The sequence below is a fragment of the Coturnix japonica genome, chromosome 11 (genome assembly GCF_054131305.1).
Source record: "Coturnix japonica strain WE chromosome 11, WE-NBRP24, whole genome shotgun sequence".
Taxonomy (NCBI): Eukaryota; Metazoa; Chordata; class Aves; order Galliformes; family Phasianidae; genus Coturnix; species Coturnix japonica.
This window is the reverse complement of record NC_140673.1, coordinates 28,010,688-28,025,050: the sequence shown is the minus strand read 5'-3', so window position 1 is coordinate 28,025,050 and position 14,363 is coordinate 28,010,688. Positions and strand designations below refer to the sequence as shown.

The 14,363-nt window shown below is 52.4% G+C and overlaps 1 protein-coding gene across 1 annotated transcript; it reads left to right on the top strand.

Moving 5' to 3' along the window:
- Positions 1–8,260: 8,260 nt before the first annotated feature.
- Positions 8,261–9,217, top strand: LOC146759092 (uncharacterized). The gene is made up of 2 exons (XM_085512430.1): positions 8,261–8,623; positions 8,793–9,217. Exons 1-2 carry the CDS (start codon positions 8,406–8,408, stop codon positions 9,079–9,081), a joined length of 507 nt encoding a protein of 168 aa, XP_085368556.1. The 5' UTR covers positions 8,261–8,405; the 3' UTR covers positions 9,082–9,217.
- The last annotated feature ends 5,146 nt before the right edge of the window (positions 9,218–14,363 follow it).

Here is a 14,363-nt window from a genome sequence, read left to right as displayed (position 1 = left end):
CCCTGCTCGGCCCCGGCTCCCCCTGCAGCCCTGCCCCACGTTCCCCCTTTGTCCCCTCGGTCCCGCACGGCCCCGCACGGCTCCTGCCGCCCTGCAAGAAGGCCCGGGTCAAACTACGGCACTGCTCGGCTCGTTGCATCTCCGAGGGCAAGCGCTGCAGCAGCAACAGGCACAGCAGAGCGCATTGCTGCACACATAACACACACAGCACAGAGCTGTCCCCAGGGGTTTGCTCCCTGTAGTGACAGTCACTTTGCCATCCTCAGTCCTGCCATCCCCTGCAGCTTGCAGCTCACCGCTGTCAGCAGCCTTGTTAACACACGCTGCTACCAGAGCTCCACCATCCTTGTTAATTAGGCTCCACAGAGGTAATTAAGCAGTGACTAACACAGCAGTGAACGCAACACCCAGCGTAAGCATGAGAGAGATTCTGTAGGTAGATACATTGGATATGGTATTAAAAAGTCTTGACAATAATAATAATTCCAGTTCATTCAGCCTCTTCTTCTGAGGTGCAGCCTGCACTGATTTGAGCAGCTCGCAGAGAGCTGAAGGTGGAGGCAGGAGCACTTGTCAGCTTTCTGTGGGCTCTTTGCATGTCCCGGGGCACTTGATGTGAACACTTTGTGGAGCAGGTGGAGATGGAGGAAAGTGGTGACAGAAATGTGTGCAGAGCAGGAGACAGACTGAAGGTCAGAGCTGCTGGGATGTGTGGATGGCAGCGATGGTGCTCAGCTTCTGAAGGAGGGAGTGCTGCTGGAATGCAATGAAATGCTCAGATCTGTATTTAACATGAGATTGGGGGTTCTTTTGTTCTTAAGTTGACCCATATATGATTTCCCTGGATGTTTTCAGCACTCTGCTCTGTGAATGCATTAGAGGGACTACTATTCAGTTATCATCTCCTTGCTCCTTACTTCATTTTCCATAGCTGTTAGACATCCATGAGATCCTGTATCTCTGAAATGCCAGTAGTTCCATCTCATGTGATCTTACTTTGGGGTTACCATTTTTGTTATAATACAGCTGTAATGAGTTCTCTTGTGGTACGGATCTCCCAGCAGCTGTGTCCCCAGTCAGAAAATACTGCATGTAATACAGGTTGCTTTACTCGGATATGGAAGGGAACATTCTCACGCAGGCTGAACACTGCTTGATAAAGCAAATGTTTCTCTTCATTGCGTTTCAGCTTTGCTGTGTGTTTGAGTGTAAGTTTATTAGGAAGATTCAGCACTGATCACTCTGTCTTTGTAGTGGGAGTCAGCCTGGTGTGATGGTAAATCCTGTAATGAGATACTAATTTACCTCTGGTTGTCCTCATGTGGAGCATCCAGTGGTTAATAGACACTGAAGGTAAGTGGAGTGAGGTGGTTAAAATAGCTGTTCTGGATGGGTGCAGCCCTGTGCAAGCGTTTGTAGTCCTTACTTGAAGCGCTTATTTGAGAGACTTCAGAGTGCTGAGAATTCAGAATACGTAGAGCAGCATTTAGGAACAATGTTCGCCTGGTTGCCTGCTTTAACATGACCTGCAGCTGTGCCAAGGAAGGAACGTGCCATTTAAGGAACACCAAAGCTCTGAGTGAAGTTTTTACTTCACTTTATTTAGAAACTTGCTGGAGTGCACCGGATGCTGGGGGAAACCAGAACACACTTCTTAGATTGTCAGACCAAAGGCAGGACGGTTCCCACAGGGCCCTGCTCCTGATGCAGCTTCTGTTTCTTATTTAGGTTTCGTTCCTTAATACCGAAAAGCTTGTAGTGGCATCTGACAGCTGTGGCCTAGAAATTTGTCTAAATTAAAGCGGGTCTTGTTTATTTACTTCAAACTACCGACAGACTTAGGGCAGTCCCACAGCATTTTTTAGGGGTTGCGTAATCCTGAAAGAGGTTCAGTTGATTCCAAACAAATAGGACAAAAAGTCATTCTCTTTGGCCACTCAATGTATTTGTATGTATACAAGGGGGGCATCTGAGGAGCTGCAGGTATGCTGAGTGTAGTGTCTGGAACTGAAAGGAGATGTGATGGGCCTCAGTTCTGTTGCTGGAAAGGAAGTGAGAGCATGAATTAAATGAACAGGAGGAAGAGAAGTTAGGAGACAGCTCCCCAGGCAGGGCATGGCGTCCCTCTGCTTCCATGGGACACCTCAGGTGGATATATGGCTGCTCCCATCCTATGTAGTTTATTGTTCTTGGTCCTTTAAACCCCACATCTGCTGCTACTGGGATGTCCTGTGGCAAAGTGTTAGCTCTGTTGGAGAAGGAAGATAGCACATTTGGCAGATGGGAGGTTTTGTCTCTCACCGCAGAGACCTTACGAGACCATGAATAGTAACATAATAATCATCATTATGGAAAGGTAGCTCACATAGGAATGCCCAGCAGTGTGCACACCTGCCATGCAGCTGAGATGTGAGATGCTGATTTGCCTCGTTCTCATAAAATGCAGAGAACTGAAGGAGAAGAACATTGTGTACAACTCCCAGCTGCAGGGTCTGTCTGTCTGGAGCTGCACCAACACAAGCTGGTGAGAAAAGGATTCTGCTCTGAAGCTCCAGGTAGCTGATGTGACAGCCAAACCAGGGGGAAAGCAAATGCCACCTTTGTGGTTTGGGTTGGAATGGCAGAGCAGGCAAAACAGTTTCATCTAAAATCATGGGATGGCTCCTTCACAATGTGAAGTTCTACCACTTCTCCCGTTCTAATGGTGGAACCAGCAGTCTCCTAAAGTCATCTGAAAGCTCTTTCTTGTTCAGAGCTGTCAGATCCAAGCAGCTGGGTTTCTGGCTGGGCGTTTATTCTAGGCAATTGCCGATGGATTTATTATGCCATGAGTGTTTGTTGCTGAGTGGTGACACCAAAGCCTCAGACCATGTTGGATGTTTACTGTCCCCTGAAGGCGGTTTGTAAGGCTGTAATGGCTGGTAATTGGTGACTGGATGTGGTCAGGGGAGTCAGATCAACATGCAGAGGAAGAAGATGAATCATGAAGTAAATCCGGTACCGATGCTTTAGGAACGGCCGAGGTACAATGTGTCTGTGGCAGATGTGACATACCTCCTTAGTGACTTCTTTGACTTGTATGACCCATGGTTCAGGTTGCAGCCAGCTCATCTTTGTGCTCCTGAGATCGGCCTGCATGTTATCTCTGCACTTCCCCATTCCTTGATGGATGAGCACTCCCAGCTGGCTGAGTCGCAGTGTGCTTTGCAGATCACCAGCACAGCTGCACAGTGTGTGCAGTTTTCGCCGTGCCCGTAGCGTGCAGAGAGCAGAACAGCAGAGCGGTTTCCCTGCCCATTACATCACTTGAGTGCTGCATGCTGGTTATTTGCTCTCTATATCACTGCCCCCCAGGAGGTCCAAAGAAATCAGCAAATCTCCCCCAGCAGAGCCACGAATACCTCTCGCAATTCATTCAGGCGCAGCGGGGCGGCTGGGGATTAATCCGAGGGGGAATGCTGTGAATTCCAGCACGCTCTTTCTTCCCCTGGCACAGCTGGTGGCGGGGATCCTACCACATGAAAGCCGCGCTGTCACTATCCATCATCGTTACTTGGGCGGCCGCATTCCAGGGCATGAATTGGCCTCATTTGGTAACTCTGGTGCCGTTTCCTTCTGCCAGATGATACGCAGGAGGAATCCAAATTGGAGTACACCTCGACGTTCCAGTTCTCAACCTAATTTTAGGGGTTTCCAGATTCCCTAACACAAAGTGATGGCTGTGTTTCTGAAGGCTGGAGCGCAGCATTGCGGGGGCTGGAGGTGGGGTGGTTTGTTCACAGCCCATCTGCTCAGCGCCGTGGAGGTATTCTCTTTCAGCTCTTAAATTCCCTAAGTGAGGTTCCAGTGATGTAACAGGAAAGCTATTCTTAAGGAGCTTTTTATGGGCAATTGTTTTCTATAGGATGTCATTGTTTGGCTACAACTTATTGTCGTAGTTCTTAGTAGCAGTAAAATACCAATGGATAAAGCTGAATTTTCCCTTTTCTTTCTTCATGGAATCCCACTATATATATTAATCTTTTTCTCTTCTCCAGCCCCACAGCCTTGCCCGCTGTTACCTACTGTGCTGCCGTTATGCACAGAAGACACTGGGTGGAAGCCATGCTGTTTGGAGATTGTTACTGTGGCATATTTGTCACAAAAGTGCTCTGCTGAAATCCAACAGTGAACAGTCCTCAGAAAGGAACGCAGAACAGCGGGAGCAGAGGCGATGCCCAGCAGCCTCCCTGCTATGGCTCCCAACCGGGCTCTGCAGCAGTGCTGCCTCTGATCCTTCCAGGGTTCAGGCACAGCAGTGCACAGGGATCTCCTGCTGTGCTGCCCACATCAGAGCTGTGCTGGGCCAGCAGCAGCATCGCATGGACAGTAGTGCTGCTCCACGGGGAGCAGTGAGGCAGAGGGCAACTGGGAAACATCACTGCCAAGCAGAAATATGAGGACAAGGAGGCTGTGGATGCCCCATCCCTGCAGGCATTCAAGGCCAGGCTGGATGTGGCTCTGGGCAGCCTGGGCTGCTGGTTGGTGACCCTGCACACAGCAGGGGGTTGGAGCTGGATGAGCACTGTGGGCCTTTTTCTCTGATTATGTGACTCTATAAAAACCAATATGCAGCCCTTTACAAAGAGAAGTGATTTATTTTTAATATATAATTAATTACAGATTCTTTGTTTGGTATTTGTAATCCTGCAACTGTGTACATTCTTTCCTTGAGTTGAGAAGTCCATATCAGCACCTGTCTTGGCAGAACAGAGCATTTCTTAAAGCACTGTGAATCACTCATAAGAACTCCTTGAGTGTTAACCATGTACGTACTGCACTGCTGACAAATGTTTTGTCCAGATATGCTTTGAACCACTGACTGCATTTGCCTGTGCCTTGTTTTTTGGAACCAAAGGCAACCGAGCACAGTGTCGTTCTGCTGGAGGTGGAGCAGCACCACTGAGGCTCTTCTGGAGCTGCTCAACCCGCCCTGCCAAGGAGAAATGGTGGTTAATCATTCCTGGTGTTTTCAGAACACCTGATTCTGACAGGGAAAGCAACTTGTGTGCCTTAACTGTGATTAACTGTGATCAACACTTTCCTCCCCTTGATCTGAGTCATACCGCCTTAATTTATCCTCGTTCTTTGGAATAACTCTCTGAAAGGTTAATCTTAGTTTAGCAATTGGGGCTTTTGGAATTAGGTGGGAATGACCTCGATCCAAATAATCAGCTGGGATAGCGTGTCATGTCAGGAGGAAAAAACAGCTCCCTGCTCATCTCCTTCCCCCTGCCGTCCCTGCGGGGGCCGCCGCGGGTCTCTGCGTGGCTTTGGGGGCAGCAGCCGATGCTCCCCACCCCGAGCTGGGGGTAACGCTTCCTGCAGGTACCGACCGGCAGTGCGTGCGAACGCCCCCAAGAGTCTGGAAGGAACGGAGGAGCGGTGAGTCAGGAGTGAGTCATGGAGCCTCCCCGGATCTATCCCGGGACAGGGACGGCGTGCGCCGCTCCTTCATCTGCTGTGTCTCGAAAGGACAGGCCAACAGCCCCGACTATAATTGTGGAAAAATAAATGTTAGCGGCAGCCACCCCTTGGCAGCAGCAGACGGTTCTGCTTTGTAAGATCTTCCCTGTGGCTCACCGCTATGATTCTGATAAGAAACAAGGGGAAAGCGCGGGGTGGGATGTGGGCTGTGGGTTTAGCTGGCAGGGGTGTGCAGTCACCCCGCCGTCACCCTGGGCACGAGCTCTGGGAGCTGTGCTCCTTTCCCCTCCATGTCTGACTGCCCAGAGCTCTGGCACAGGGCTCGGGATGTGCTGTGTGCCTCCATCTCCCAGCCGGCCCCATGCGACATTGTGCAGCCATCACACAGCAGCAGCACCCCCAGGAATGCACGGCTTGAGGAAGGAGCGGTGCCTCCCCTCGAGGTACAGCAGGTCAGCTCACACCTCCCACAGCTTCAGCCTGAACTTCCCACCATGTGCCACACTGGAACAGTCGGCTGGTTGGTGACCAGGGAGCAGGCGATCAGAGCCACAGGATGGGGCACTGTGAGAATACGGGCCGCTGATGCCAATGGCTCAGGAGAGTTTTCTTCCCTCCCTAACAGACCCCTCTCGGCTTGTTCTGCATATTTCCTTGTTTAAGTTCCATGAGTAGTATCAGAGTATCACAGAATCCTTAGAGTTGGAATGGCCCTTTGAAGGCCATCTGGGATCCCCACAGCTCCATCAGGTGCTCAGAGCCCCATCCAGCCCAACTTGGGAGTCTGCAGGGATGGGCACCACCACCTCTCTGAGCACTCTATGTCCTCAGCACCCTCATTGTATTTCTCTAATCTCCCACTTTAAGTCTGAAACCATTTACCCTCATTCTAGCACCACAGACCCTGCTGAAGAATCTTTCCTCTTTCTTTCAGCTCCTCTTTAGATACCAAAATATGTCTCACATTCATTAAATTTCAGGGATTTTGGCAGGGCTCCTTCAGAGCAGCAGTTCAGTTTTAAAAAAGATTAATATCAACTGTAAAAATTCCACTTCAACCTCCTCTTTGGCTGAGATAGGAGTCGATAACAGCATCAGAAGAGAAAGCCTTCACTCCCTGAATGGTCTGAAACATCAGAAATCACAGAATAGAAGGGTTGGAGGAGACCTCAAGAGTTCATTGAGCCCAGCCCCCTGCTAGAGCAGCTCCCTATAGCACATCACCTGCATTTCTTTGGCATTTCTATTCTCCTGTTTCTTTGCACACGTCAAATGATGGCATGCAGTGGTGGGCTAAAAGGCAGCACTAAGCTGGATGTGAGCAGAGCTGATGAGCTCAGCACACCAGGCATGCTGACATGGCATCAGCAAAGTGCACACACACCTGGATGGGAGGGCAAGCTTCAGGAGAGGCAGTGCTGCCTAAGAAGGACCCAGTTTCTGCCACATTCCCAGCTCGGCATCAGACGGAGTGATCCCAGAATAAGCTGCCACACCTATAAAAGCAGGCAGACCTTCAGATCATGACTTGTGTCCCATGAGAACATTGGCCATCATCTGTGTGAGGCTCCCGTTGCAGAGTGCTGTGCCATGGCACTGCGTCCTGTGCTCCCATCCTTCTGCAAAGCTCCTGCTGGGTTTCCTTCCCAACACAGCAGAAGTGAAGTCACTGAACTCGGCGAGGAGCAGCAGCACGGAAGCTCCCAGTCCGTGTATTGCACAGCAGTATCCTTCACTCGCTCAAAGGAAATGACCTTTAACTCCACTTTTGCCTTATGAGGCAATTTTCATTCCAAGAGCACTTTCGTTCACGCAACTGTAAATCAGCAGATTAGAAACGGGGGAAACTGCCTGAGTACGTGTTGCACGAAGCGTGCGGGCTGCGCAGCGATAGGAGCTGCCGAGCTCCGGGACGCCGCGTCGGGTCCGGGTCCGCCGGCCGTGCTGCCCCCTGCTGCCCGCACCGCCCGGCACAACCCGCTGCGACTGCGGGCACTGCGCAGGATGGGGGGGAACGGGAGGATGGGGAGAGGTGGGGGTTTGCTCCGGGAACAGCGATGGGACGAGAGGTGACGGCTTCACGCTGTGCCAGGGCAGGGGCAGGCTGGGTGCTGGGGGACATCTCTGCTCCACAGAGCGCTCAGCACTGCACAGCTGCACAGGGCTGGGCTCACATCCCTGGGGGCGTTCAGAGCTGTGGGATGAGGCACTGAGGGATGAGGGCAGTGGTTGGGCTTGGCGATCTCAGAGGGCTTTTCCAACCTGAATGATTCTATGGTTCTGTGGTTCCACACCACGACTGCAGCAGCACCAGAGGAGGAACTTAAGCTATGAAAGCTCTTGGCACTGGCTTCGGGAGGGGAGCAGCACTTCTCATTCCATCCTTCCCCTCCCCATCATCAGCCAGCAGAGACCCCGGAGGCGGCGCAGGTCCCGGCGGAGGATGAGCAGCGCTGCGGCTGAGCGCGGGGCTGACGGCGTGTACTGGGACGCAGAGCTGCGGGTCTTCCAGCTGCTGCCCGGTTCGGACAGCACAGAGATGGACGAGCGGCTCTGCGGGGTGTGATGTGCGGGTGGTTCCGCAGCCGGGGAGCGGGCAGGCAGCCCTGCGGCTCTTGCTCGAGTCACTCCGCGATGCTGTTTACGTCGCTGCGCTGTGAATTAGGTTAGAAGCACTAAAACATCACGGCTCGCCCTCCCCTTTGTTCGTAACGCGGATGGATCCCTCATTCAGCTCACCCCACAAAACGCTCGTACAGGAATTGGCGCAGCTGAACCAGATGGGAAAGAACAGCTGCAAAAACACACCTACACCCCCATCCCGACACGAGGATCATCCTGCGGCCGGATCAGCTCGGCCGTCCCACGCGGAGCTGAAGGAGAAGCCGCGCACCGACAGGGCAAAAAAGGGAGCCGCACTCCCACAGCCCGGCCGCTGAATGTGGAACAGCCCGGGGCTACACCTGGCAGCAGTTTTCTCTCCCCCTCGATGTTTGATTTCTTCCTTTCTCTGCAGCGACCTTTGCGGCTCGGTGTGGCTGCCCGGTGCTTTGTCAATGGGAACAAGGACGTGTGAGCACGGCTGGGAGCGGAGGGGCCGCCTGAGCCGGAGCCGCAGCCGGCAGGAGCGCCTTTGGACACAGGGGGAAGCGGGCAGGTATGGAGCTTTCTTTCTCCCTGCTCCAAACAGCGTCTTTTTGTTTTTCTCCAAATATTTCTGCCTCCGCACAAGGCATAAACATTTCAGCAGCGGCCTCTTTAGTTCTTGGTTTCCAGCCCTTGATGTGAGGTTTCTGTGTTCCGTGGATATAAACCTCCCTAAACAGGACGGACTCACGCAGGGGGACTCTCTCCTGGCCGGGCCCGAGGCACACGTCGTGTGAGACACACGTAGAGAAGCGGTGGGAAGAGGCGGCACCGAGCTGCTATGGCTGCGTGCGTCCACCCTCAGCGTCCTCATCTTCCACAGAACCCCAGCATGGCTGTGTTGGAAGGGACACACGGACCCCCGCCCACCCCAGCCAGGCAGCGATTCCCTCTTCCACGCCGCTTTCTGTGCTCAGCCTTCCCCTGGTGTTTCTGGAGCTTAGCAGGAGGCAGATGCACGGCAGGTAACAGCTGAAGAGTGGGAACTGTTCTGATTTCAAATAAATAAAGAAGATGATGAAGGAGGGGGAAAAAAGAGGAAAAAAAGAGAAACACGGGAGGTCAATATTAAAAAGTATCTGAGTCATCACGTCTTGCAGCTGGAGCACAGAGCTCCAGGAATGCCGACAGACAGCCCTGGCTGCTCTGTGTGCTGCACTGTAACACAGCGTGGCCTTACAGCTGACCTGGTGATGGGGGTGTGTGCAGCAGTCCCAAACCTGAGCTGTACCTTACAGCTGACCTGGTGGCTTTGCAGCATTCCCAACACCGATGCTGCCATTCTCCTGCTTGGTGTTTGGGAGCAGGATGCAGAGCAGAGCTTGGGCTGGCTGGTAATTCACAGTGCTGTGTATGGATGTGAACCAATGCATGATGACTGGAGACCACAGAGCTGTAATCTTTTTCCTTGCCAGCTCCATCTTTCATCACCTGTTTCAGAGTCTGGGTAAAATAAGGATAGTGAGGTCCAGCCCTGCAAATTCCTTTGGCCCTTTTTCCTATAGACACAGCAAATATTTTGCTTCTTAGCTGAGCTGAATGCTACTGGAGCAGTCGGTGGCACAGACTACAGTTTATGGCTTCAGGTACAAGGTAGTTCAGTGCCTTGGGACACAGAGGTGATTAAGGGTGTGTTAATTGTACCAATGAGGCAGGTAGTGCTGCTGGCTGCCCTGTGCCAGGCTCCCCTCGCTGCAGGATGCAGCTCTGTGCTCAGCTCCAGCTGCAGCGTGTGGTGCAGGTGTGGAGGGCAGCAGGTGAGAGGTGCTGCCAGGCCCTGGGGGCTGCAGAGCAGGTGGGAATGTGGAGCAGATGTGTGTCTGTGGGGCAGTGCTGCAGGAGCACAGCCAGCAGAGCTGCTGCAGCCACCTCTGCACATCCCTGTGCAAAGCCTGCGCCTGGCATTGCGTGGAAAGTGAAATGAGAAAGAGAACTGCTTTTCTTTCTAAGCATTTCCCTGTGTAACAGACACACATCGTATTTTAAGGAAACAAAAGCCCTCTCTTACTCAAAGTCCGTCCCTTGTCTGGAGCAGCTTGCCTTGATTACATCGTACCAAATTACTCATCTTGGATATATGATTCTCTTTCTTTTCTCTGCCAAGAGCAAAAATATGAGATTATTTGGCAAGAGGAATGTGTATCTAAAATGTCAAATTACAGCTCATAACTATTACGGGATAGTTCTGGCGATGGCCCTTTGTGGTGGTTCCAAAACAGATGTCTCTTTCTAGGAGAGCTCCAGAACCAGCCCTTGCTTTGTCTTTGCTTTCAGATGGTGCTTTGAGAACATCGCACCAGCACACAGCTGGCTGAATATCCTGCTGTTGTTTCACTTCCCAACTTCTCAGGGCTTCCACATCTTCTCTTTGTGTTCACTGATAGGTCTGTGTGCACAGAATGCAGACAGTCAGATGCTGGGAGTCAACATGTTTGTTTGCCCAATAACTGACACAGGTGGACCCCATCACTTGTTTAGCAGAGGAACAGAGCAGTAAAACTAAGCCACGTTTGTCCACATTTTCAGCCAGCATTACAGAGCTGTTACCACCCACAGTTTGATTTGTTCCAGTGGATCTCTCCTGATTCCATCTTGGTCATTAACAAATGCCATCAGCTTCTACTGATGCTGAACCAGACCATGATCCTTGGTGCTGTATCTCCAAAGCAGGCACTGCAGCACGTCCCCATGTGGGCACATTTGTTTGCTTCCCATGGGGCTGGGAAAGCTGGCTTCAGTTTTAACTGTGTTGTGTCTGCTAATTTGGTCTGCACATCTGAATGGAACAGATTGGATGTATGGGAACAGAAGGGTTTATCAGGGAAATGGCGAGAGGAGGTTGCAAAATCCTCTGCAGAGTGTTCCTTGTATTGTGGTGGAAGTGACGGCAGCATGAAGACTTGAGTAAGAACAACTGTGTGGTTCAGCTGGGAGAAGGAACTGGATAACATTAAGCTTATTGCCCTGTAATAACAAACTGAGCATTGCTCTGCAATTCTCAAGTGTCCACGTCTAGTACAAAAACAACCTTCCTTGCTTACTTTGAAGGAGGACACAAACCTGGGCAAGACCCCCCTGGCCTGGCAGCACAGCTGCAGCCCCTCTGACACCTGCCTGCCCTGCACCTGGGCAGCCACCTCCTCAGGGCTGCTGCTGAGCTGACCCTGCTTTGGTCGCACATCAGTGATGCCCATTGATGGGCAGAAAGGAAACACGGGCACCTACACAGAGAGATGCCAGGCTGCAGGAGTTGTGAGGGAAGGTGAAACATGCCGTCTCACCGCGCTCACTGCCCATGTCCCTCAGCACCACATCCCTGCGGTTCTTAAGGTGTCAGTACAGTAGATGATAAGAAAATAAACCAGACAGGGCCTGTCTGATCTGTGCAGTGGTAGATCAAGTGGGAAGAGGAGAGCGCAAAGCACGCACATCTGGCCTGCAGAAGTCTTGCTGTGGGTTTGATCCTCTGTAACCCAGTAGAGGTGGCAATGTGAAGATGGGGGAGCTCAGGGGTGTTTTGAATCAGCAAAACCTTGGGAGCCTCTGCATCATTACTCAAGCAGACAGGAGGGTTTGAGCAGAGCTGTGCTTGCTGCCAGATGAACTCAGGGTCAGGGGGCAGGTTTGGAAGGAGGAACTTGGAAAGGCAGTGATGGGTGGGTGCTGGATCTGCCCCAGCCTTGCTCACGGGTCCTGCTGCAGCAGCTCTGCTGGTTGGAATCGTGGTCAAAAGAGCCGGCTTGGCAGGCACAGAAAAATGCTGAAAATCTGGGCTTTCCACAGTTTTGCCTGTGATGGGTTGTGCCTTCCGACCACATGGCAACTGTAAGGACTAGGAATGCAATTTAAAAATCCAGTTTAAATGACCTTAAATAAAATATCAATTATTTTAATGTGCTGTTATTGGCCCCCCTTCAGGATGCCACAAGTCTGTGCTTTGGGCCTGACAAGCTCAGATGTGCTCTCTGTCCAATGATGAGCTTCATTTTATCATCTCTGCAGACTGGAAACCTCACCGTCCTCGCTGGAGCTCCGTCCTGATGCATTTCAGGCACTGTGTGATGCTTTGAGAGCATGCTGGAGGAAGGCCATCAGGAGAGGGATCTGGGATGCTGCTCTCTGAGCAGTTCCAAGTCCTGGTCCACACCCATGAGTGGGTTCACACCCATGGCTCTGCTTGCACAGCTGCTCATGGGGACAGGAGGGCTGCTGAGGGCATGGAGGGCAGCGCTGCAGAGCAGCAGGAGCTGCAGTGGGGATGCTGCCAGTGCCCAGTGCTGCCCGTGCAGTGCCCTACGTCTGTCCTCAAGCGGCTGTTGTTGCTTGCAGGTTGTAACTATGGTGGGGAGGTGATTCCTTTTGTAAGGTTGTGTTCTGTTCACTTTTGTTCTGTGTTGGCATCGGAGCAGCTGCACCAGGAGCCCGTGCCCAGTGCTCATATACAGGAATTAATTAACCAGCAGCATTCCTCCCACTCAGCTGACACAAGGGCAGCCAGCAGGGAGTGCAGCACGGCTCCATGGCACAGCTGCCCCAGGTGTGTAAACCTGGGGTGTGGAATCATTCCAGTTGGAAAAGCCCTGTGAGCACCCCCAGCCCACCCCACCCCACCCAGTGCCCACATCCCTCAGTGCCACAACCCCACAGCTCCAAACACCCCAGGGATGTGACCCCACAGCTGGTCACCCAGTGCTGGTGTTCTTTGCAAGAAGAAATTTCCCCTAATATCCCACCTGACCCCCCTGGCGCTGTGAGGCCGCCACCTCTCGCTGTTCCTGAGACGCTGATTCCTGTTCCTACAAGCGGGTGCACCCTTGGCACAGACCTACCCCGTGGGCTGGGAATCCTGCTGGGTATTTATAGCCCGGGCAGGGCTGGGGATGGGGTGGTGCACGGCTGTTGGTCTGCCCCAGTCCCCGAGCAGCGGGCAGTTGCAGGCCATGGATCTCTGCCAGCTGGTTGGTATGAGCCCTCCCTACCAACACTTCCTTTTTAGATGGGTGCTGCGTTACCAGCCATGGGATGGGGTTTTATTGCAAAGATAACATTTCCCTTCCCATCCACCAACTGGAAATAACACAAAACGCCCTTTTCCCATTCTTTGAGAAAATGTTCCGTGCTACCACTGTGTCTGTCTGAGGCTGAGAACACACAGCACCACAGGAGCAGTGATGAGCAGTGAGAAACAAAGCCGTTGCCTTGGCCAACACCCCCTGACAGCTTTTGGTCTTGGAAGCAGCGATCCCACCACCTTCACAGCAGCACAAAGCACATGAGCATTAAGAGCTATTCTTAAACAGTGAGGTCATAACTGTAACATAAAAGTACAGCCAAAACAAAGCTGAAATGGTTGAACTTGTGGTGCTTGAGCAGATCAAACCGTCCCACTGTTACAGGATGCCTGAACTGATTCCTGATGCCCACACCCTGATGGGATCATTAGCCACATGGAGGGAGGGAAGAGTTGCTTAGCTCTGCAAATCAGGGAGAGGTGGCAGAAGCAGAAACCAACTCGATGGCATTTGGTGGTCCGAGGTGAACGCTGGGAGCCAGAGCCACAGTGCTGGGAAACCAGCATTGCCATGGGGGATGGCTTCTGCTGTCCTCGATTGGATTTTGGGCTTGGCAGCGTCACATTCCATGTCACCACCCAAAATGCTGCAGTGCTGTTGGCCTCCAGCAGTGCACCCATGCTGTGGCTGGGTGATGGTCAGGCATGGGCTGCTGCAGCCTTTCCTTTCAAGGCAGAGCTTGCACTCTGCTTCTCTACCATTCAATGCCATGACCAGAAGTGTTTGCTGTCACTGTGCCCTGCCTCTCGTGGTGCACAGAGCTGCTGCGGTGCTGGGCAGGGTGGGTCTGCATCCCACATGTGCCCACGGTGCTGGGAGCTCAGGGTTGGGTGGATGGCGGCCGCATTGCACAGCCAGCACTGCACCTTGCCTGGCTGTGGGGGTCGTTGGGTTGAGTTTGTTTCTTCTGCATGCATTTCTGTTACCCTGTTTTTCTTGTCACTGACTACTCGTTTCAGGTTATTATTTGTTGCACCCCCTAAATGTGTGACCTGTCCTTCATTTTATGTGGAGGTGCAGCACTGAGGCACACGGTCAGTGGCACAGCAGGACGGTTTGTGGATCTCAGAGCTCCTCCAGCCTGAATGGCTCCATGATTCCGGCTCGTTTCTTGTCAGTGATTGTATCCCTTTGTGGCAGCTTGTCCTGGAGGAGCGTTTCCAGCCACTCCGCACAGCT

What these genes read in the sequence shown, in the direction of transcription:
- LOC146759092 (XM_085512430.1), top strand. Translation starts at nt 8,406, where the DNA reads ATGTGGAACAGCCCGGGGCTACACCTGGCAGCAGTTTTCTCTCCCCCT. An exon ending in ACACAGGGGGAAGCGGGCAG is followed by an intron (nt 8,624 to 8,792) that starts GTATGGAGCTTT and finishes CTCCCTAAACAG; the next exon opens with GACGGACTCACGCAGGGGGA.